The sequence below is a fragment of the Haematobia irritans genome, chromosome 5, assembly GCF_050003625.1.
Source record: "Haematobia irritans isolate KBUSLIRL chromosome 5, ASM5000362v1, whole genome shotgun sequence".
Lineage (NCBI taxonomy): Eukaryota > Metazoa > Arthropoda > Insecta > Diptera > Muscidae > Haematobia > Haematobia irritans.
In genome coordinates, this window is record NC_134401.1 from 109,674,440 (window position 1) to 109,700,993 (window position 26,554).

The window sequence follows — 26,554 nt, forward strand, 5'->3', positions numbered from 1 at the left end:
CAAGGACAATCAAAACAGAAACAAGTATATGGTCGTAAGTTCGGCCTGGTCGACTCTTATCTCCCTCCAATATGGAAAGCGTTAAAAATTATACTAAGACTATGGTTCTGGTGACAATTGTTAATGGCAAGGTAGGGTATTATTTCTCAACATTGTCTTCTAATTTTTAAGTAGAATTTAAATATACACTAGACCTCGGTTTGCGTCGTTTCGTTTTGCGTTTTTTCGCAGTTGCATCGCTGTTGAATTAGTACTAGTCTTCACTTTATGTCGTTAGATTTTCAAATTTCCGTTATTATCTATCTCCAATTTTTGCATAGTTTGCCATAGAAACTCATAATTCACTTTGCGTCGTTTCAGTTTGCGTCCTGTTTTTTGGAACGTATCTGTGACGCAAAGCGAGGTCTAGGTGTATATTTACATTTCAAACGGATCGAATGAAACTTCCTTCTGAGGCGTCAGAAGCACGGTTGCCACAGTTGGTAGAATTCTACAAAAATGGGTCGATTTTGTACTGTTTGGTACATTGGTAGAATTCATGGTGTTTTGGTAGATTTTGCAATATATTCTTCTCCAACTAAGAAGTACTTGATAATTTCTTTTATTTTGACAAAATTTTCTATAAAAATAAATTTTTGACAAAATTTTCTATAAAAATAAATTTTTGGCAAAACTTTCTATTGAAATAACATTTTGACAAAATTTTCTATAAAAATAAATTTTTGACAAAAGTTTCTATAGAAATAAAATTTTGACAAAATTTTCTATAGAAATAAAATTTTGACAAAATTTTCTATAAAATAAAATTTTTTGACAAAATATATATATATATATATATATATATATATATATATATATATATATATATATATATATATATATATATATATATATATATATATATATATATATATATATATATATATATATATATATATATATATATATATATATATATATATATATATATATATATATATATATATATATATATATATATATATATAAGTATCTATAGAAATAATATTTTGCAGTCTAAGAAATGTTCTCCAAATGTTGGTAGATAATTTTTGGCTCGAGTGGCTACCGTGTACAGAAGTGAAATCTTGGGGTCGGTTTATATGGGGGCTACATATGATTAAGAACCGATATTGACCAATTTTTAAATGGTTGTTCGGGAACACAATTTCATCCGATCCGGTTGAAATTTGGTAAGCGTTGTTCATGCGATCCGGTTGATATTTAGTACCTGATGTTAGTCTTACACAAGTTTACATACACTGAAAAAAAATATTAACATGATATGGAAGATTATGCAACTTAAATTTTAGGACTCGAAATTTACGCAATGCTAAGGACAAAATTCTTTAAAATAATGACATTTTAATTAAAAGAAAGTTTATAATCCTTGCTTCAAAAATTTTTTTCATTAAATTTAGGACACAAATCTTGAAATTTTGCGTTCCTCTGTTGAAGTTGTAGATCTTTGAAGTAAGGCAAATGTTCCTTAAACTAAAGAAAAACATTTTTAATTTAAAGAAATCGTCTTTAACTCAACTGACATATTGAATTTTTAATTTTAAGATAAAAATGCTTCAAATATAGACTAAGACTTATTTTAAGGATTTGCATATTTGGTTTAAAGTTTTTTTTAGCATTAAGAAAACAGTTTTTACTTTGAAGTACTTGGCATAATTTGGATTTTGAAACTGGAAGTTCTTTGTACATGAATACCTTTATTAATATATCGCAAACAGGGAATAAAAATTCGATGAATGACATCTGTATCCAATTTTTAATTTATCGATCCTAGATTTAAAGCCAGGGAGGTCCCTAAAAATGTCTTTTAAAGAATCCGCATCTTTGGCTCGGAGTCAATACCAAAATCCTTAAAGGAAGGTCAACATCTTTGGATCCAAGTAAACTTTTTTTTGAGTGTACCCTTGAGTTTTTTTTACTTTCTAACTAAACATGTTTCTTGTTGTTGTTTATAAACCAGACTAAAAAATCTTCTTGAAAATAACAAATACTTTGTTTTTAAAATTAATTTACTAAAACTAAAGCATATATATGCGTATTTATTATATTTTGTTATTCAAAGAAAATACAAATTCTTAAATCGTATGTAAACTTGTGTAAGACTGTGTACATACCTCACGTACTAAATTTCAACGGTATCGGATGAAATTTACTTTTCCAAGGGGTTGTGGATGCCAAATCTGGGGATCGGTTTATATGGGGACTATAATAACTATGGACCTACATGGACAAATTTTTGTATGGTTGTCAGAGGGCATATACTAACATCACGTTCCAAATTTCAACTGTATCGGATGAGTTTTGCTCTTCCAGGAGACTCCGTGATCCAATATGGATCACTATTCTCTGGCGGTTAGATATATGGATCACGGTTGTCGCAGTTGAAATAAAATGTTGACAAAATTTTCTATAGAAGTAAATATTTGACAAAATTTTCAATAGATAATAAATAAAATGCTGAGCAAATTTTCTATAGAAATAAAATTTTGACAAAATTTTCTATAGATAATAAATAAAATTTTGACAAAATTTTCTATAGAAATAAAATTTTGCAAAATAGAAATGTTTGCTTGGTAGTTTTTTGGTAAAATTTTCTCCAAATTTTGGTAGATTATTTTTGTAATCTTCAAATTCGACTGTAATGTGTCCATTTTTCAATTATTGAGTTCGAAGTTTAAAAACAAAAAAGACTGCAGAGAACAGCAGTCGGTGTCTATTTGAAAAGTTGTTAGGTCGAACTTTTGATATTTTTGAGAAAAAAAAAACTTAAGTCGATTAATCAACCAAAATTTTTAATAAAAATATCGACATTCGAATTAAAGTTCATTATGATGCAAATAACATATTTCTATGGTACAGAGAAAAAAATTTTTTTTTGTTCAATCATGAAATTACGAGGGCAATTCGGAAACTTCTTAGCCTATCAATGAAAGAGAATAGTTAGTTTTTCAAAAATATTTTTATTTTACAATATAATCTCCTGAAACTTCAATACACTTAGTCCAACGCTTTTCTAACAATTCTATCCCTTGATTAAAAAAGTTTTCCTCAAGGACTTCAAAATAGTGGTGGTATAAGTAGTTACATTTTTTTAATTTAAATTAAATATTAGTATCAATCACAGAAAATAAAAAAATACTTGAAAACAAAAAAATTAATTTGCACTTTCAATTAATGTTTTAACAAGTTTAATTAAAACTTTAATTATTTTGGTCGCAAAATTTTAATAATATTTGAATTGAAACAATTAATTCTTTATTGCATTAACGGCCATTTTCATGCATCTCCGTTAGACTTTAATTCTCAGTTAACAGAAAGTAAAATCGAAATATCTTCTCTCCGGTTAGCTTTAATTGAAAAATGTTTAGCATTTAAGTTCCTAACTGGCATATGGAATATATAGACAAGATGACAGACATGTCCATAGTACGGTTTAAAAGTTCGTTAGCTAACGTTGCACTAACGGAGCTTCCTGAAAATGGGGGTAAGTTTTATAATTATTTTTCGTTTAGATGAAATAATTTTTTTGTAATTTTATAATAGTTCATAATATGTACCACTTTCCTATGATTTTTTTTTTTTTTTTTGATTTTAGTCAATTTTTTTTTAATTATATTTTTAACCGAAAATATTTTAAAATTTGGAATTAATTAATATGTTAATAGGGATATTTCAAATTTTAATGAAATAAAATGTTCAATAAGTATAATTATTTTATAATTTGATTACAACTTTAAATGTATCATTTAGTTTTTAAGTGCCCAGCAAAAAAAATTGGAAGTTGCTCCACAAACATTTCTTTTAAAGTCCATAAAAAAGTAAAAAAAAAATAAAAATAAAAAACAATAAATTAATAAAAAATTAAAAAAAAATAATAATAAAACAATAAATTTCATCCCCGCTGGGATTTGGAAGTTCTTTTGAGAAGGTTTTGCAAATTACGAGAATTTTTAATTTTTTTGTTGATTTTTAATGGAAGAAATATATTTATACGAAAATAAAAAATAAAAACGATGCATAACATAGAAAAATAATTTTTTAGAAAAATATTTGATAAAAAATTTGCCGCTGGTGAGATTTGAACCTGCGTTTCTTATTTTTTCGTTCACACTAATAAAGAACATCTCGAGAAGCAATTAGAATGTTATTCCTTGGTGTCACAAACATTTGAATTGACCTTTCGACGCTTTATGTTCAATGGCGTTTGTGGCTGAGTGTGCTAAGGCGTTCTGTTATGGTGCCTGCATACACAGGTTCAACCCCTGCTCGGAGCGAAAAAGTTTTCCAATTTGTAAAAATTAGATAATAGGAAAATATTAGTGTTAATAAAAACATATGGATGAAAAAAAGTGAAATTGGTTGAAAAAAATTCTTCATTCAAATTAACTTCCAGGGCACAACTTCTAAAGTAATGCAAAGGATCCAAAAAGGGAGTACTTCCGTCCTATGACAAGCCCATGTAAAATTCATTGGAGATGATCCAAGTTTGCACTACTTCCGGATCACAGATTGGGGATCCAAATTACTTTTTTTGAAGCTCTTTTTTGCTGGGTGATGAAGTAACAGGTTGCCTGATAAGTCCCCGGTCTGACACATAGATGGCGTCGCTAGTATTAAATGCATATTATTTTTATATAGTACCAACCTTCAAATGATTCGTGTCAAAATTTGACGTCTGTAAATCAATTAGTTTGTGGGATAGAGCGTCATTTGTGTAGCAACTTTTGTTGTTGTGAAAAAAATTGAAAAAAGGAATTTCGTGTTTTGATAAAATACTGTTTTCTGAAGGGAAAAAATACGGTGGAAGCAAAAACTTGGCTTGATAATGAGTTTCCGGACTCTGCCCCAGGAAAATCAACAATAATTGATTGGTATGCAAAATTCAAGCGTGGTGAAATGAGCACGGAGGACGGTGAACGCAGTGGACGCCCGAAAGAGGTGTTTACCGACAAAAACATCAAAAAAATCCACAAAATGATTTTGAATGACCGTAAAATGAAGTTGATCGAGACAGCAGATGCCTTAAAGATATCAAAGGAAAGTGTTGGTGTTAAAGATATCAAAGGAAAGTGTTGGTCATATCATTCATCAATATGTGGATATGCGGAAGCTCTGTGCAAAATGGGTGCCGACCTGTGCGAGCTCACATTTGACCAAAAACAACAACGTGTTGATGATTCTGAGCGGTGTTTGCAGCTGTTAACTCGTAATACAACCGAGTTTTTCCGTCGATATGTGACAATGGATGAAACACGGCTCCATCACTACACTCGTGAGTCGAATCGACAGTCGGCTGAGTGGACAGCGACCGGTGAACCGTCTCCGAAGCGTGGAAAGACTCAAAAGTCCGCTGGCAAAGTAATGGCCTCTGTTTTTTGGGATGCGCACGGAATAATTTTTATCGATTATCTTGAGAAGGGAAAAACCATCAACAATGACTATTATATGGCGTTATTGGAGCGTTGGAAGGTCGAAATCGCGGCAAAACGGCCCCATATGAAGAAGAAAAAAGTGTTATTCCACCAAGACAATGCACCGTGCCACAAGTCATTGGGAACGATGGCAAAAATTCATGAATTGGGCTTCGAATTGCTTCCCCACCCACCGTATTCTCCAGATCTGGCACCCAACGACTTTTTCATGTTCTCAGACCCAGGGATCCGGAGCGGTCCATTTTTTTCGCTCCGCTCCGCTCCCGCTCCGGAGAAAAAAAAAACCGCTCCGCTCCTCGCTCCGCTCCGAGAAAAAAAAAATCGCTCCGCTCCGCTCCACGCTCCGCTCCGCTCCTCTTCGAGAAAATTATAGTACAAACAATGTATTATTTGTTCAATTGAGTTTTATTTTATTTAGAAAAATCGGGCGGTACATATATGGGAGCTATAGCTAAATCTGAACCGATTTCGATGATTTTTTGCACATATAGTTAGTGCTATAGAAGATTACATTTCGCCAACTTTGAGTAAGATCGGTTGATAAATAAGGGTTTTATGACCTAATTTGACAAAATCGGGCGATACATATATATGCACTGAAAAAACAGTGAACCCACCAGGAAGAAATGTTTCGGTTAATTTTAGAAAATTTTGAATATTTGTAGAAAATTTTAACTAAACAGTATTACAAACGTTGGCATCACGCCGATGTCATCAAAATAAGTAAATATTTCTCGACAAATTCAAGAAAATTTATTAGACATAACTAAGTTTTTTCACTTGTTAAAGAAAATTTTGTAGTTTGAAGGAAAAACTTGGAGTTCAAAATTGCAAGAATGTCTTTAGTGATATACGAAGTTCATGATGGACACATTTTTGGTAAAATTTACAAATTTAAAGAAATTCTGAACTATTTTGTGGAAGGTACGAATTTAGTTAATCATTATGCTTCATTTGAGTTTAGTTTTTTCCTCGGTTTTAGTTAATTTAACTAACTTAAACAAAAAATTATTAGAGTAAAGGAAACTTTCTCCAAACGTAATAATTCCATGAACTAAAATAAAGTTAAATTGGCTTTAGTGAAATAGAGAATCACTTAGCTATAAGGACAAACAGACTTCATTGAAAAGTTTAGAGACTTTTAGACAAGGAAAAACTTTTTTTCAGAGAAATACGTCTTCTATTCTAAGCAAAATTCGTATTCGTATTTTAAGCATGTGAAATATTTGGCCTCCCGACAATATTCTTTGCGGTGCACCGTCTACTATTTAATATGTGATAGAAACCAAATTTATGAAAATGGACCAAAATGGACCAAATTCTGTTTGGTCTGACCATCGGACTAAATTTAAAAATTAGAAATCTTTTGGACCAATTTTGGTCCGATCGGACCAAAACGGCAACGCTGATTGGAATTGAAAGTCTATACACAGAGTATAAGTAACTACTCTCCGAAAGTTTTTTTTTTTTGTTTTGCAACAGACGTAGAGAAGAGGTTTTGTTATATTTGTAATGTGTGTGTATGTTTATGTTTGCAACAACCTCCATCGACATCAGTCCGTGGTATACCTACGAATATTCTTACTCAGATCTAGTGTTACCTAATTTTTTTCCCCTTTATTGCATAATAAATGTATGTGCGCACATTTCTCAACCAAAATTGAAACTATCCATAATTTTAATTAAATTTTCGAGAACTAATATCAGAAATAAGAGAATGCTAGGATATAGTACAATAGTAAAGCAAATGTGAATGAAAAAAGCATGCCCGGTTCCAAAGTTTTTGTCTTTACTTTAACCGTTTGGGTATTAATTCCGAGCCAAAGAAGCGGAGAATACAATTAAGGATACTTTAAAGACGTAATTCTCTTTTAAATTTGGGGGTTATGTAATTGCTTCTAGGAAGCAAATGTTAATTTTTCATTTTTTTAGATTTTTTCGTCAGTTGTTATCAAAATCCTTTAAAAACGAGTTAACGAGTTATTTTTTTTTTTCCATATTAAGACTCGACTTCCAGTAGAAATTATGCTATGTTTCAAGTAAAAAGCGTCTTTAAAATAAAGTGTTGAAAAACATGTCTTATTTTTTAACGATTTTTTGCTTTGTAGGCAAGATGCAAAAAGGAAACAAATTTAAAGACAATTTTATTAATTTTAAAGAATTTTTCTTAATTATTAAAGGCACGTTGACCTTACCTCAAAAATTGTATCTTTCATGTTATGATACACATTTTTAAGTAAAATCACTTAATTATAAGGACATTACAACTTCATTCAAAAGTTTATTGCCTTTTGGACAAGAAAAAAAACTTTATTTTAGAGAAATGCGTCTTCCATGTTAAGCAAAATTTGCATTCTTATTCTAAGGACATGGAATCTTTGACTTCATGACAATATTTTTTTCAGTGTAGAAAACTAAAAAATTAAATATAAATAAGATCGTTTAATTGCATTTATTTGACGTTCATTACAAACATCTTTGTAGTAATACGGGATGAAATTGATCGAATGTACTGTTGTTACTTTTACAACACATACTATATATATATTTTGACATTTGCCGTTTTTGAAAACAATTACTAAAAAACACGTTGTGTTTTCCCCAATGTACGTACGTACAAAAATACCTATCGTACATTTTAAACGTTTACTCACACTACGCTAAGTACTAGCTAAATTTGAAATTACCTACACAGTGTAATTTCAAAGTTACACATTTCATTCAAGTAATATTTTATTCGGAGCGGAGCGGTTTTTAATTTGGAAACCGCTCCGCTCCCGCTCCGCTCCGGATTTTAGAAATGCCGCTCCCGCTCCGCTCCCGCTCCGGCAAAAAAAGGGCTTGCTCCGCTCCGGATCCCTGCTCAGACCTCAAAAGAATGCTCGCAGGGAAAAAATTTGGCTGCAATGTGAGGTGATCGCCGATACTGAGGCCTATTTTGAGGAGTACTACCAAAATGGTATCAAAAAATTGGAAGGTCGTTATAATCGTTGTATCGCTCTTGAAGGGAACTATGTTGTATAATAAAAACTAATTTTGACAAAAAAATGTGTTTTTCCTTGTTAGACCGGGGACTTATCAGCCAACCTGTTACGTATAGACCACATAATTTATTTTAAAATGTTCAAAAGTCGGAAATACCAAAATACCAAATTTCAAAATCAGATTTATTCGAATTGACTACTTTTGGCCTTCACACGGACAACAAAACCATTACACTCAGTGGGTCCGCCCATTCCCGGCTATGCGTCATCTTGAGATATTCGACACTTTGGTATTTTTTAGAGCAATCCTTGCCCTTCAAAATGCCCGAGTCACAAAAATCCAACGGATTGAAATCCGTAGATTTTGTTGGTCGCTGTCCGATAGAAATGAGCCATTCTTGGTTGACACGTGATGTGTGCGATAGTGCTGAGTCCTGTTGGAATGTATATTGTCTGTGGCCGAAATGTTTGCCTGTCCAGGGCTTCAAATCCGTAGATTTTGTTGGTCGCTGTCCGATAGAAATGATGTGTGGAACCTCCTTTTTAAGCCATTCTTGGTTGACACGTGATGTGTGCGATAGTGCGAAGTCCTGTTGGAATGTATATGGTCTGTGGCCGAAATGTTTGTCTGTCCAGGGCTTCAATATTGCTTTAAGACATTTTCCCCAATAATATTCGGCATTTATTTTGACGCCAAGGTCGATGAATACGAACTGGGCCGGCCAACCTGGAATGTTCCCCGAAATGCAGGATCCTTCCTTTCCATAATTGCTGAGAAATGTTGTGTCTATACATCACTGACCTTTTAATGGGACAGATTCAATTTCTTTAATATTTGTCACCTTTTTCTAAGTGTACTTAAAATGATTATATAGATTGTTAATATAGAGATGTAGATATATACATGGATGAATGGATGGATGGATAGATGGATATGTAGGCACATACAGTTGACTTTTATATTAAACTTTACAGTATTCAACCAGAAAGACATCACGACGCACAAAACATCGCGGAACGCTGAAAAGTGATAACAATTTTTTGTGTTTCAAAAAAAGTGGAAAAAATAAGCAAATATTTTGGTACATATAGAATGTGTGTATGTTATTTTTTAAATGAATTTTCCCAAAATATAACACATCTAAAATAACGACAACAACAGTAGTGAAACAAATGATATTTGTCAATAATCCACTCAAGTAGTTGAAGTTAATTTAAAATTTCTTAAATAAGAAAATAAATTAAAAATAAATGCGTCAAATTTTTTTATTGTAATGAACCAACCATCGCCGTAATCAATACAATTATTGTTCAATTAAAATATAAAATCTAAAACGCGCAAAAAAAAGAACGAATCAAATTTTTGCATTTTTATTTAACGTGAAACGGATTAAAAACGCGCCAAGAGATTCAAAATGAACGACATCAGCATTATATTGATATGTTTGATAACATTTCCCTTTATACTTTTCATTTTGAGGGTAAGTTTGTCCACCGACCAATGCCATCAACAAAAACAAAATCCAGATGTTGGTGCTTGGTTATACTTAGTATTCAAAATATATACACTTTTTTATATTCTTTAAAACATATACATATGTTTAGGTTAATATTATGGAAATAATTATCCAAAGCTTGACGAAAAGTCAAAATCTTAAAATGCTTCAAATTTTACCATGCCGGCAAGGCATAGAACAGCGTCAGAAAATCAAAAGAAAATTTTGAAGCTAAAAATAAATTGAATTGACAAATATGCCTTCACCCACATATAAACTTTTTTTTTTGCATTCGCCATGAAAAGTATTTGCTCTGGAAAATTTCGTCACATATCTCCTATGCTCTTTCTAGTGCAAAAAATTATTATGAATCTGTTTTTTGTTTTTTTATTTTTATTTTTTTTTTTTTGTATTAAATTGAGTCACCTTAATTTACAAAACAAAAAAAAAATAAATTTACTACACATTCAGAAAAATCAGGGCGGTATTTTTGTTGTACATTAACAAATACATGTATTAACTTTAATTTTTATTATTTATTAAAATAAGAATATTGAGGAATTTTAGAAGTTCATCCAAAAGAAAAAGTCCGTAATAACAATAAATTCAAGAAAGATTGAACACTGGGGAACCCTGGGCTGGGGAAAATTTCTTACAATATTTGAAAAACAAAATAATTTTTTTGCAACAAATATAAGTTAATTTTACTATCAGTTTTACAACTTTTTAACACACACCCCAATATGATCCAATCAATTTGATTGCGGTTTGTTTCAATTAAAAACTTTAATATTTTTAATAATTCATAATTGGAAAAATTGGAAAAATTGTTGTGATATTTTTTTCTGTGCATGGATTGAGTATCTCGAATTACTTGAGTTGTGGTAACCCTTGTCGATGCCATGAAAGTAATTGATCCAATTAATTTTTAATTGATATATCTTCAATCACTGAATTGATAGTATCAATCACCAAAGTCAATTAAAATATTAATTGGTCCAATCAATTTGATTGATTAGTATAATTCATATACTGTCATCACGAACCTAATTTCAATTGGATCGGATAAAATTTGCTTTTTCAAGAGGCTCAATAAGTAAAATTTATGTATCAGTTTATATGAGGGCTATATAATTATGGATCAATAAGAACCCATTTTTGCATGGTGGAACGGATGAAATTTGACCTCCACGAAGCTCCGGAAATCAAATCTGGGGATTGATTTATATGCGGACTATATAATTATGAACTAACACCGCGTACCTGATAGAATGAAATTTGCTCCTCCAAAAAGCTCCGCAAGCCCTATATGGGCTATTGTATTTTTGGAATGATTATTAGAAGGCATATACTAAATTTCAACCGGATCGGATGAAATTTATCCTCCCAGAGGTTCCGCAATCTAAATCTGGGGATCGGTTTACATGGGGGTCTATATAATTATGGGCCGATGTGGACCAATTTTTGCATGGTTATTCAAGTGGACATCTTGTTTCGTTCGGAAGTTAGCGTGATTTCAAAAGACCCAGAATATATACACATCATGGAGTCTGAGTCTAATATTTCGGTGTGGTAAAAACGTGGTAAAAACGGAATGACACAGTTACTTTAGAATCAGTTTAGATACTTTTCGAATTGATGGAGGTAAAAAATACCGATTTAAAAACAACAAAAAAAGCTAATTTCTTTAAGTGTGTGTCTTCATATATTTTTTGGCACTATTTGACCTTGATTTGAATTTGTAGAAAATAAAGAAATTGATATTTTAACAAAAAATATATGATGTAGTTTTGGAAATATCAAAGATTTCATTTATGTTCTTATGCTATGGTCACACTGAGCAAATATTTGACAGACTCGAAAAAGAATCCGTCGCCAGAGCCAAACCAGCAAACATTTTGAGCTCATATTAGATATATAACATCATGGTAGGCCTATTTTCCAAAAACTGTTTCCAGATATATGAAAATGGTCTGGTTCTGGCCTAGTGTGACCATAGCCTTAGGCCACCCATATATTAGGGTGGTACACGCAAAGTTTCCGAAATTTATTCTACTTTTTATATCTGACTTTGTTAGAAACTAAGTTAATTTTTAATTGTATATTATACCCTCCACCATAGGTATATTAACTTTGTCATTCCGTTTGTAACACATCGAAATATTGCTCTAAGACCCCATAAAGTATATATATTCTGGGTCGTGGTGAAATTCTGAGTCGATCTGAGCATGTCCGTCCGTCCGTCTGTTGAAATCACGCTAACTTCCGAACGAAACAAGCTATCGACTTGAAACTTGGCACAAGTAGTTGTTATTGATGTAGCTCGGATGGTATTGCAAATGGGCCATATCGGCCCACTTTTACGTATAGCCCCCATATAAACGGACCCGCAAATTTGGCTTGCGATTGCTCTTAGAGAAGCAAATTTCATCCGATCTGGCTGAAATTTGGTACATGATGTTAGTATATGGTCTCTAACAACCATGCAACCATGGTCCATATCGGTCCATATCGGTCTACTTTTACGTATAGCCCCCATATAAACAAACCCCCAAATTTTGCTTTCGATTTCTCTAAGAGAAGCAAATTTCATCCGATCCGGCTGAAATTTGGTACATGGTGTTAGTATATGGTCTCTAACAACCATGCAGAAATTGGTCCATATCGGTGCATAATTACATATAGCCCCCATATAAACCGATCCCCCGATTTGGCTTGCGGAGCCTCTAAGAAAACCAAATTTCATCCGATCCGGCTGAAATTTGGTACATGGTTTTAGTATATGGTCTCTAACATCCATGCAAAAATTGGTCCATATCGGCCCATAATTATATATAGCCCCCATATAAACCGATCCCCAGATTTGAACTCCGGAGCCTCTTAGAGGAGCAAAAGTCATCCGATCCGATTGAAATTTGGTACGTGTTGTTAGTATATTGTCTCTAACAACCATGCCAAAATTGGTCCATATCGGTCCATAATTGTATATAGCCCCCATATAATCCGATCCCCAGATTTGAACTCCGGAGCCTCTTAGAGAAGCAAAATTCATCCGATCCGGTTGAAATTTGGTACGTGGTGTTAATATATGGTATCCAACAACCATGCAGGAATTGGTCCATATCGGTCCATAATTATATATAGGCCCCATATAAATCGATCCCCAGATTTGGCATGCGGAGCCTCTAAGAGAAGCAAATTTCATCCGGTCCGGTTGAAATTTGGTACGTGGTGTCAGCATATGATATCGGTTCATAATCATGGTTGCCACTAGGGTTGCCAGATGATGGTTGCCGAAATCCGGGACATTGCGCCGTACATTCCGGGATTTGTCGGGACAAGCAAAAACAGTCATATTTTTCGATATTAGTTCCCCATATTTTATAACTTGGTAAATTTGCATAAACGCCATGGCGTAGTCGTAATTATCAGCAAGCTTTGAAATTCCTAAATATATTGGAGCCTCTGAAACTTTCTCCCAAGATGGCTGCGACGATTTTATATAAAACGTAAATAATTTTGGGAATATTTTTTTAAACGGAAACCTAAACTCATATTTACTGGCATATTACTTTCGGGTTTGACAAACAAACTTAAGCTCTGAGGTGACAATCGCTGCTTCTTTTGTAGTGGCTTTCGACTGGACTGGGAATTTGGATATCGGCATGGACATGGTTTTAGGTATATTTCGTATCCGAATTGGGGATTGTTATAGTGTCACTAAAGGGTCTATGGTAATCATAGGATAAAATCGAACTTTGAAATGATGGCAGGAAGCACAAACTTGATTTATAATTTGTTAAAATGCATTTTGCAGAAAAACGTGAATTGGATATTTGCGTATATTTTTTTTTACATTTACTACTCAAGTGACAGCTGATGATTCGCAAGACAGTGATTTGATTTTTTTCTCAAAGTGGTGAGATTAAATGAAATGGTACAAAATCGGACAAACAAATGTACATTTAAAATGTATGAAAATCCAAAACCAAAAATATTTTTGAAAGCGATTTAATTTTAAATCGTTTTCATTTTTAAGAAATGTAAAAAAATAAAACATATGCCTTGAGTAATTGAAATTCCGGGATATTTGGTAAATTTTGTGAAAGATCCGGGACACTTCCTAGAGACGAAATTCCGGGACAATCCAGGCGAATCCAGGCCATCTGGCAAGCCTAGTTGCCACTCGAGCCAAAAATAATCTACCAAAATTTTATTTTTATAGAAAACATTTTCAAAATGTTATTTCTATAGAAAATTATGTCAAAATTTTTTTTCTATAGAAACTTTTGTCAAAATTTTATTTCTATAGAAAATTTTGTCAAAATTTTATTTCTATAGAAAATTTTGCCAAAATTGTATTTCTATAGAAAATGTTGCCAAAATTTTATTTCTATAGAAATTTTTTTTCAAATTTTATTTCTATAGAATTTTTTTCAAATTTTACTTCTATAGAAAATGTTGTAAAAATTTTATTTCTATAGAAACTTTAAACTTAATTATATACGTATTTAATCGGCCTTTTTTAGTTTAATATATACCACGTATGGACCATGTGGTATATATTACGGTGTTAGGAAGTTTTAAGATACCTTGCCATCGGCAAGTGTTACCGCAACCCAAGTAATTCGATTGTGGATGACAGTCTTTAGTAGAAGTTTCTACGCAATCCATGCTGAGGGGTACATAAGCTTCGGCCTGGCCGAACTTACGGCCCTATATACTTGTTTTAAAATCTGATTTTATTTTTAATTTAATCATATATATTACTCATTTCAGATTATAATTTTATCATGGAAATACTTTTTGCAAATGCGTCAATTAAAGGCCATGGAACAAATGTCTTGTAAGTATTTTATTAGTAGGCATTTATTGAGTTTTATTGATACAAAATCAATTTATTCCGGTTAAATAACCGATTTAAATACTAACTCTTTCAATATATGTATCATTCAAAAAATGAACAGATATTGTGGTAAGAACAAATATTTCATGTCCTTAAAATACGAATGCCATTTTTATATTTTTTTATTTTTATAGAAAATTGTGTCACATTTTATTGTCAAAGGTTTATTCCTATAGAAAATTTTGTGAAAATTTTATTTCAATGGAAAATTTTGACAAAACTTTATTTCAATAGAAAATTTTGGCAAAATTTTATTTCTGTAGAACATTTTGTCAAAATTCTATTTCTATAGATAATTTTCCCAAATTTTTTTTCTATAGAAAATTTTGTCTAAATTTTATTTCTATAGAAAATTTTATAAAAATTTTATTTTATAATTAACAAAATTTTATAAATATGTTAGTTGGTATGAATAGTTTGAGATTCGCTCATTTATTTTTTTATTAAAATCGTATCGGGCGATATTTCTATAGAAAATTTAGTCAAAATTTTATATCTATAGAAAATTTCGTCCAAATTTTATTTCTGTAGAAAATGTTGTCAACATTTTTGTTCTATAAAAAATTTTGTCAAAACCTTATTTCTATAGGAAATTTTGTCAAAAGTTTTTTCCAATAGAAATTTTGTCAAAATTTTATTTCTATAGAAAATTTTGACAAAATTTTATTTCCATAGAAATTTTTATCAAAATTTTATTTCTATAGAAAATTTTGTCAAAATTTTATATCTATAGAAAATTTTGTCAAAATTTTATTTCTATAGAAAATTTTGTCAAAAGTTTATTCCAATAGAAAATTTTGTCAAAATTTTATCAAAAATTTATTTCTATAAAAAATTTTGTCAAAACCGTTTTTCTATAAAAAAATTTGACAAAATTTTATTTTTATAGAAAATTTTGTCAAAATTTTATATCTATAGAAAATTTTGTCAAAATTGTATTTCTGTAGAAAATTTTGTCAACGTTTTTTTTTCTATAAAAAATTTTGTCGAAACCTTATTTCTATAGAAAATTTTGTCAAAATTTTATTTCTATAGAAAATTTTGTCAAAATTTTATTTCTATGGAAAATTTTGTCAAAATTTTATTTCTATAGAAAATTTTGTCAAAATTTCATTTCTATAGAAAATTTTGTCAAAATTTTATATCTATAGGAAATTTTGTCAAAATTGTATTTCTGTAGAAAATTTTGTCAACGTTTTTTTTCTATAAAAAATTTTGTCGAAACCTTATTTCTATAGAAAATTTTGTCAAAATTTTATTTCTATAGAAAATTTTGTCCAAATTTTATTTCTATAGAAAATTTTGTCAAAATTTTATTTCTATAGAAAATTTTGTCAAAATTTTATTTCTATAGAAAATTTTGTCAAAATTTTATTTCTATAGAAAATTTTGTCAAAATTGTATATGTATAGAAAATTTTGTCAAAATTGTATTTCTGTAGAAAATTTTGTCAAAATTGTATTTCTGTAGAAAATTTTGTCAACCTTTTTTTTCTATAAAAAATTTTGTCAAAACCTTATTTCTATAGAAAATTTTGACAAAATTTTATTTTTTTTTATTTCTATAGAAAATTTTGTCAAAATTGTATATCTATAGAAAATTTTGTCAAAATTGTATTTCTGTAGAAAATTTTGTCAACATTTTTTTTCTATAAAAAATTTTGTCAAAACCTTATTTCTATAGAAAATTTTGTCAAAATTTATTTCTATAGAAAATTTTGTCAAAATTTTATTTCTACAGAAAATGTTGTCAAAATTTTATTTCTATAGAAAATTTTGTCAAAATTTTATCAAAATTGTATATCTATAGAGAGTTTTGTCAAAATTGTATTTCTGTAGAAAATTTTGTCAACATTTTTTTCTATAAAAAATTTTGTCAAAATTTTATTTCTGCAGAAAATTTTGTCAACATTTTTTTCCATTTGTTTTGTTTTGTTATTGTTGGATTTGTTCTTTAAGCATTGTTGTTGTTTTTTCATTTCAACCATACATTGACTAAACTACAAGTGTAGCTTAACCAACAGAGGAAAAGAATGTTTGTCAAATTTATTTGGGCAAAGCCCTATAGACTGCAAGATGGTTGGATGGACGCACGTTTCGGAATTACCACATTCTATAAATAACTTTGTCGAAACCTTATTTCTATAGAAAATTTTGTCAAAAGTTTATTCCAATAGAAAATTTTGTCAAAATTTTATTTCTATAGAAAATTTTGTCAAAAATCTATTTCTATAGAAAATTTTGTCAAAATGTTATTTCTATAGAAAATTTTGTAAAAATTTTATTTCTATAAAAATTTTATATCTATAGAAAATTTTGTCAAAATTGTATTTCTGTAGAAAATTTTGTCAACATTTTTTTTCTATAAAAAATTTTGTCAAACCCGTTTTTCTATATAAAATTTTGACAAAATTTTATTTTTATAAAAAATTTTGTCAAAATCTTATTTCTATAGAAAATTTTGTCAAAATTTTATTTCTATAGAAAATTTTGTCAAAAGTTTATTCCAATAGAAAATTTTGTCAAAATTGTATTTCTGTAGAAAATTTTGTCAACATTTTTTTTCTATAAAAAATTTTGTCAAACCCTTATTTCTATAGGAAAATTTGTCAAAAGTTTATTCCAATAGAAAATTTTGTATATAACTTTTTTTTAACGAAATCTGTTCCTGTCTAACCACTGCCGTGTCCTGCAAGTGGTCGATTTTCGGTCTTAGCCCCCACTTTCTCCCTATTTCATTTTTGCACGAGTACAAGGGTATAGTGGCTGTTCTCGCACTTTTACAAAGTGCAGCTTAAAGTACAAACCTGTCTAATATAACCCCAAGGTATTTTGCGCACTCACCAAAGGGATTTTCAATACCACCTAAGGAGATGGGTTTAACCTAGAGAATTTTTGAGGATGTGAAATTTCCCTGACTGCTGAAGCCACATACCCCCTCCCTCATGTTCTGAATTCGCAAAACGCAAGATTTATTTCTGAACCATAGTGATATATAATTCGAAATTTTTATACATAATTCTTATAGATAAGAAATTTAATTAGAACAAATTTAATGGCAAAACATGGATAAAAAGTTATTTATGATTCCAAATTTAGCGTTTTACGAATTTGAAAACCAGGACGTATACAGGGCTTTATTTCATTTGGGTTTTGGGTTCTTATTTCTTGGGGGCTTGTTTCCCGAAGCCGACGAAAGCGGGCAGAATAAACAATAAATAGTCCAAGTATCAAATGCGTAAGACTTAAATTTTAAAGTGTGTCTCAAATGTATGCTTAATGTAATTCCTCGCTTCTGTCTAGCTCGAAAACAATACCCAAATTATTTATTTAAATTTTTTTCGAATTAGATAAGCTTTTTTCAGTGCAATTTCTTCCTCTAAGCATTCTTTGGAATGAGTGTATATTCGTCCGACTCTTCCTACTAAAGCTGCATCATTTATTGAGGACAATTTCACCAAATTTGAGGAAACATTTAGCTGATGCAGATGCAGAAAGGTTAACAACTTCAAATACATGGATCAGCCAAAGTTCATTAACTTGAGATAAGAAATTAACTTTTATACCATATAAACTCACCTTTTTAAGGTATCACAATGAAATTCAAAATCAAATTAAATATCTGTCAGATTGTATATCGTGTTTCGTCAACTTTTATGTATTTTATTTACCAAAGCAATTGCCTATCATAAATCATACAAAAAATTTGAAGATTTTCACATTCATTCTGTTATTACCTATAATTTTGTGCTTTGTCTCTTGATGGCCATTTGTTGATAAAGATTATCAAGCACCCGCATCGTATTTCGAGTAATACATCCTGCAATACTGCGAAATAAAAGCTCTAGATAAATATTGTAAAAATTTGTCCCAAGTTTGGAAATTGGGGATATAAGAACATTACCCGATAAAAAAAAAAACAAATAAAGTATATTTACAGACTTGGCCAATGAAAAATATAGAAATAAAGCCTATTACAGAAACGCAGTAAGAAATTCGGAAATTAGAATTTTCCACTAAACACAGAGAACCAATATGATCACCTCAAACATATTTGAAGAGAAAAACAAAAATAGGATCACATGTTTGAGGTGATCATATTACTTCTCTAAACTCAAAAAAAAAAAAGAAACAAGTATATACGGCCGTAAGTTCGGAATCTTATGTACCCTCCACCATGGATTGAGTAGAAACTTCTACGAAAGACTGTCATCCACAAATTTCAACTCACATGGTTGTTAAATATCATATACTACCACCACGTACCAAATTTCAACCAGATCGGATGAATTTTGCTTCTCCAAAAGGCACCGGAAGTCAAATCTGGGGATCGGTTTATATGGGAGCTATATATTATTATGGACTGATAGGAACCATTTCCTGCATGGTTGTTGGATACCCTATACTAACATCACGTACCAAATTTCAACCGAATGGGAAGAATGTTGCTCTTCCAAGAATATATGGGGCCTATATATAGTTATGGACCGATATCGACCAATTTTGACATGGGTGTTTGAGGCCATATATTAACATCACGTACCAAATTTCAACTGAATCAGATGAATTTTGGTCTTCCAAGAGGCTCCGGAGGTCAAATCTGGTGATTGGTTTATGTGGACCGATATGGACCAATTTTTGCATGGTTGTTAGAGACCATATACTAACACCATGTACCAAATTTCAGCCGGATCGGAAGGGTATAAAAATACTTCGGAGGGTATAAAAATACTTCGATCCAAATATTTTGATGCGAGTTCTTTTAAAATATGGATTTTTTTTGCTACCTATGTGGCTTTAAATCTAGGATCAATAAAATTAAAATTAGGATACAGATCTAATTTATTGAATTTCCATTCTATTTTCCCGTATATTAATAAAGCTATTCACGTACAAACAAATGCCAGTTTAAAAATCTAAAATATGACGGATACTTCGAAGTAAAAAATATTTTCTTAATTCCAAAAAAAAAAAAAAACTCTAAACCAAAGATGCTCAAAATAAGTCTTAGCCTATATTTCAAAATAAGTCTTAGCCTATATTTGAAGCTTTTTTAACTTAAATCTAGAGATTCAACATTTCAGTTAATTTAAGGACGATTTCCTTAAATCAAAAATGTTTTTTTTTACTTTAAGGAAAATTTTCTTTAGTTTAAAGATATGCAACTTTAACGAAGCGACGCAAATTTTCAAAATGTGTGTCCTAAATTTAATGAAAACAATCTTTGAAGCAAAGATTAAAAACTTTCTTTTAATTAAAATTTCAAAGAAGTTTGTCCTTAATAGTGTGTAAATTACGCATCCAAAAATTTAGGTTGCGTAATCTTTAATATCACGTAAATATTTTTTAGGACATCAATCGTAGTAAGTTTTGTTTTTTTTTCGATTACATAAAAAGAAAGTCCTCTCAAATAACTTTCCATGTGTCATAAATTTGCACTAAACCTCACTAACAGGTTGGCTGATAAGTCCCCGGTCCAACAAAGAAAAACACATTTTTTTTGTCAAAATTCGTTTTTAATATTCAACATAGTTCCCTTCAAGAGCGATACAACGATTATAACGACCTTCCAATTTTTTTTATACCATTTTGGTAGTACTCCTTCAGTTTTGCCTCAAAATAGGCCTCAGTTTCGGCGATCACCTCTTCATTGCAGCCAAATTTTTTCCCTGCGAGCATCCTTTGAGGTCTGAGAACAAGAAAAAGTCGCTGGGGCCAGATCTGGAGAATACGGTGGGTGGGGAAGCAATTCGAAGCCCAATTCATGAATTTTTGCCTTCGATCTCAATGACTTGTGGCACGGTGCGTTGTCTTGGTGGAACAACACTTTTATCTTCTTCATATGGGGCCGTTTTGCCGCGATTTCGACCTTCATGGTTTTTTTTGATGGTTTTTCGCTTCTCAAGATAATCGATAAAAATTATTCCATGCGTATCCCAAAAAAAGAGGCCATTACTTTGCCAGCGGACTTTTGAGTCTTTCCACGCTTCGGAGACGGTTCACCGGTTGCTGCCCACTCAGCCGACTGTCGATTGGACGCAGTTTCATCCATTGTCACATATCGACGGAAAAACTCAAGTGCATTACGAGTTAACAGCTGCAAACACCGCTCAGAATCATCAACACGTTGTTGTTTTTGGTCAAATGTGAGCTCGCGCGGCACCCATTTTGCACAGAGCTTCCACATATCCAAATATTGAAGAATGATATGACCAACACGTTCCTTTGATATCTTTAAGGCCTCTGCTATCTCGCTCAACTTCATTTTACGGTCATTCAAAATCATTTTGTGGATTTTTATGATGTTTTCGTCGGTAACCACCTCTTTCGGGCGTCCACCGTCCTCCGTGCTCATTTCACCACGCTTCAATTTTGCATACCAATCAATTATTGTTGATTTTCCTGGGGCAGAGTCCGGAAACTCATTATCAAGCCAAGTTTTTGCTTCCACCGTATTTTTTCCCTTCAGAAAACAGTATTTTATCAAAACACGAAATTACTTTTTTTCCAATTTTTTTCACAATAACAATAGTTGCTTCACAAAAGACGCTCTATCTCACAAACTAATTGACTTACAGACGTCAAATTTTGACACGAATCATTTGAGGGTTGGTACTATATAAAAACAAAATACATTTAATACTAGCGACGCCATCTATGTGTCAGACCGGGGACTTATCAGCCAACCTGTTAACTCTGGTGAATTAGCGCATTTCTGTAAATGTGCGCTTATGTGGGGACTATACCCAAATTTGAATCGTTATACACAGGACAAAATTTCACGAACATTTTTCCAATTTAAGTCTTAATTGAGTTAAAAAAAAAATTCAATTAAAAATTTAATTTAATAATATCAATTATATCAAATTGCATATACCCGAGGTGACCAACTTTCAACGCCTATAGACCAGCCCTTGGACCCATAAAATTGCAAACATTATTTCCAAAGATCGATTTGGAACTACTATGTGATGGTCGCTCCCCGCTCGTATTCATCGACTTTGATTGAATATCAGCCATTGCTTACATATCAGCCATCCTGTATATGGGAGCGATAATAAACTGGTAAAAGCCGTGTGTCAAGCAGATCGGACTAAAAATAGGTCAATCTGGAAATCGTTTTATATTAAGGTTATATCTAAATGTGATATCACGGATATTTCGGAGGAACGCAAATATTCAAAGATTGGTGTCCTAAACTTAATTAAAATTTCTTTTTATTTTAAATAAATTTGTTATTCATATTGTATTGATATAGGTATAGAGGACTTAGCCAATATGAAATGCTAGAAACAAAATCAAAATAGCACAGGGTATCTATGATTCTACCTCAATTGATTTGTTTTTTTATTTACTTTTAAATTTAAACAAAACAAAAATAGAGAAAGGTTGCGAATTAGATTTGATGTAATCAATAAATTTTCGTATCCAGTTAAAACACCAACCCATTATCTTATCATCTTAGTCATTTATGAAATCGTTTTACCTATTAAATGATAAAAAAATGCAGAACATTTGTACTTCACACAAAAACAAAGTGATACAAATTTAAATGAATAAAATAACCACCGGCATTGTCCATGTATTGGCGAAATATGATAAAAAAAACATAAGGCTTAGGGTCTTAAAAATATTTTTACATACGTATAATTTAGAACTGCACTCAGAGAAAATATACTGCTATTCAAACCCAAACATAGTCTGTTATTTTTTAAAAATTTTTGCTAAACTGGCAAACAATCTGCAATGGGACTTCTAGATTTAATGATCCATTTTATATACTGATCTACTCAACAATTTATATCAAGAAAATACTCCAATTTGTATATTTAAGATTTTCATGTTCCAAATTTCAAAGATAAGAGTCCCATTGGAACTCCGGTTTCTATATAATTGTTTCAGTAATTGTAGATCAAACTCAAACAAAGTTTATTGGATCCAGAGATTTTGACCTTCCCTTAAGGATTTTCATATTGATTCTGAGCCAAAGATGCGGTTTCATTAAAATAAAGACATTTTTATCGACGTATCTGGCTTAAAATCTAGGGTAAAAAAAATTAAAATTATAATAAATATCTCAAATATGCTAAATCGTCAAAATAAGTCTTAGCCTATATTTGAAGCGTTTTTATTATACATCTAAAGATTCAATAATCCAGTTAATTTAAGGACGATTTCTTTAAATCACAAATGTGTTTCTTTACTTTAAGGAAAATTTGCCTTAGAAATACGGCTTTAACGGAAGGACGAAATTTAATAAAATTTTTTTGAAGCAAAGATTATAAACTTTATTTTAACTAAAATTTAATTTTTTTAAGAAATTTGTCTTTACTATTTAGTAAATTGACAAAAAAAATGTTTCTATGGAAAATTTTGTCAAAGAAATAAAATTTTTGTAATAATGGTTAGGAGGTTAGGTTAGGATATGTGGCAACCCGATGTATCAGGCTCACTTAGACTATTCAGTCCATTGTGATACCACAGTGGTGAACTTCTCTCTTATCACTGAGTGCTGCCCGATTCCATGTTAAGCTCAATGACAAGGGACCTCCTTTTTATAGCCGAGTCCGAACGGCATTCCACCTTGCAGTGAAACCACTTAGAGAAGTTTTGAAACCCTCAGAAATGTCACCAACATTACTGAGGTGGGATAATCCACCGCTGAAAAAGTTTTTGGTGTTCGGTCGTAGCAGGAATCGAACCCACGACCTTGTGTATGCAAGGCGGGCATGCTAACCATTGCACCACGGTGGCTCCCTTGTAATAATGGAAATTTAACAAAATTTTCTGTAGAAATAAAATTTTGGCAAAATTTTCTGTAGAAATAAAATGTTGGCAAAATTTTCTACAGAAATAAAATTTTGGCAAAATTGTCTATAGAAATAAAACTTTGATAAAATTTTCTATAGAAATAAAATTTTGATAAAAATTTTTATAGAAATAAAACTTTGACAAAATTTTCTACAGAAATAAAATTTTGACAAAATTTTCTATAGAAATAAAATTTTGATAAAAATTTCTATAGAAATAAAATTTTGACAAAAATTTTCTATAGAAATAAAATTTTGACAAAAATTTTCTATAGAAATTAAATTTTTGGCATAATTATCTATAGAAATAAAATGTTGATAAAAATTTCTATAGTAAAAAAATTTTGACAAAATTGTCTATAGAAACAAAATTTTGATAAAAATTTCTATAGAAATAAAATTTTTTGAAGCAAAGATTATAAACTTTATTTTAATTAAAATTTCAGTTTTTTTAAGAAATTTGTCTTTAATATTCAGTAAATTGACAAACATTTTTTTTATTTCTATAGAAAATTTTGTTAAAGAAATAAAATTTCTATAGAAATGGAAATTTAAACAAATTTTCTATAGAAATAAAATTTTGGGAAATTTTTCTACAGATATAAAATTTTGACTAAATTTTCTATAGAAATAAAATTTTGACAAAATTTTCTACAGAAATAAAATTTTGACAAAATTTTCTATAGAAATAAAATGTTAACAAAATTTTCCATAGAAATAAAATTTTAACAAAAATTTTCTATAGAAATACAATTTTGACAAAAATGTTCTATAGAAATAAAATTTTGGCAAAATTATCTATAGAAATAAAATTTTGATAAAAATTTCTATAAAAATAAAATTTTGACAAAATTGTCTATAGAAATAAAATATGATAAAAATTTCTATAGAAATAACATTTTGACAAAATTGTCTATAGAAATAAAATGTTGATAAAAATTTCTATAGAAATAAAATTTTTGACAAATTATTCTATAGAAATAAAATGTTGGCAAAATCTATAGAAATACAATTTTGATAAAAATTTCTATAGAAAACAAATTTTGACAAAATTTTCTATAGAATGAAAATGTTGACAAAATTTTCAATAGATATAAAATTTTGACAAAACTTTCTATAGAAATAAAATTTTGATAAAATTTTCTATAAAAATAATTTTTTGACAAAATTTTCTATAGAAATAAATTTTTGACAAAATTTTCTATAGAAATAAAATTTTGAAAAAATTTTCTATAGAAATAGAAATTTGACAAAATTTTCTATGGAAATAAAATTTTGACAAAATATTCTATTGAAATAAACTTTTGAAAAAATTTTCTATAGAAATTAAAGTTTTACAAAATTTTCTATAGAAATTAAATTTTGATAAAAATTTCTATAGAAATAAAATTTTGACAAAATTTTCTATAGGAATAAAATTTTGACAATAGTTTCTATAGAAATAGAAATTTGACAAAATTTTCTATAGGAATAAAATGTTGACAAAATTTTCTTTAGAAATAGAAATTTGACAAAATTATCTATAGAAATAAACTTTTCAAAAAATTTTCTATAGAAATAAAATGTTGACAAAATTTTCTATAGAAATTAAATTTTGATAAAACTTTCTAAAGAAATAAAATTTTGACAAAATTTTCTATAGAAATAAAATTTTGACAATATTTTCTATAGAAATAGAAATTTGACAAAATTTTCTTTAGATATAGAAATTTGACAAAATTTTCTATAGAAATAAAATTTTGACAAAATTTTCTATAGAAATAAAATGTTGACAAAATTTTCTATAGAAATAAAATGTTGACAAAATTTTCTATAGAAATTAAATTTTGATAAAACTTTCTATAGAAATAAAATTTTGACAAAATTTTCTATAGAAATAAAATTTTGACAAAATTTTCTATTGAAATAAAATTTCTATAGAACAGAGGAAAAACAAAACAACAATAATGATTGAAGAATAACCCAACAATAACAAAATAAAACGAATGAAGTCAGAGGAAGCATGTTCAAAATAAACCAAGCCAACTGCACTCAAATCGATGATTTGAAATTAGCAAAGGAAAAGAGAAATGTTTGTACAAAGATTTATTTCGGCAAAAGCCGACTATCATAAACCTTTTTTCGAAAGGTTCAAGTGTGGTTCACTTTGGGTTTAGTGAACTATCAGAATTTATTCTCATAATTGGTTGATAGTTTTGCTGCAAGTAGTGGATGCTGATGAGGAATGTGGTAATTCCGAAATGTGCGTCCATCCAACCATCTTGCAGTCTATAGGGCTTTGCCCAAATAAATTTGACAAACATTATTTTCCTCTATTGTGTTAAACTTGTAGTTTAGTCAATGCATGGTTTTAAGCTGAAATCAAAAACAACAATAAAATTAAATTTTAACAAAATTTTCTATAGAAATTAAATTTTGACAAAATTTTCTATAGAAATAAAATTTTGACAAAATTTTCTATAAAAATAAAATTTTGATAAAATTTTCTATAGAAATAAAATTTTGACAACATTTTCTGTAGAAATAAAATTTTGAAAAAATTTTCTATAGAAATAAAATTTTGACAAAATTTTCAATTGAAATAAAATTTTGACAAAATTTTCTATAGAAATAAAATTTTGACAAAATTTTCTATAGAAATAAGATTTTGACAAAATTTTCTATATAAATAAAATTTCGACAAAATTTTCTATAGAAATAAAATGTTGACAAAATTTTCCTTAGAAATAAATTTTTGACAAAATTTTCTATAGAACTAAAATTTTGAGAAAAGTTTCTATAGAAAAAAATTTACACAATTTTCTATAGATATAAAACAAGATTTTCTATAGAAATAAATTTTCTATAGGAAAATTTTCTATATAAACAAAATTTTGAAGGTTATATTA

The 26,554-nt window shown here is 29.7% G+C and overlaps 1 protein-coding gene across 1 annotated transcript in view; it reads left to right on the forward strand.

Moving 5' to 3' along the window:
- Positions 1 to 9,435: 9,435 nt before the first annotated feature.
- Positions 9,436 to 26,554, forward strand: part of LOC142238766 (uncharacterized) — a 36,014-nt gene continuing 18,895 nt past the window's right edge. Inside the window, exons 1-2 of the mRNA XM_075310490.1 lie at positions 9,436 to 9,936; positions 14,731 to 14,797. Coding sequence (XP_075166605.1) covers positions 9,871 to 9,936; positions 14,731 to 14,797 — 133 coding nt within the window. The 5' untranslated portion in view covers positions 9,436 to 9,870. The remainder of the gene's footprint in view (positions 9,937 to 14,730; positions 14,798 to 26,554) is intronic.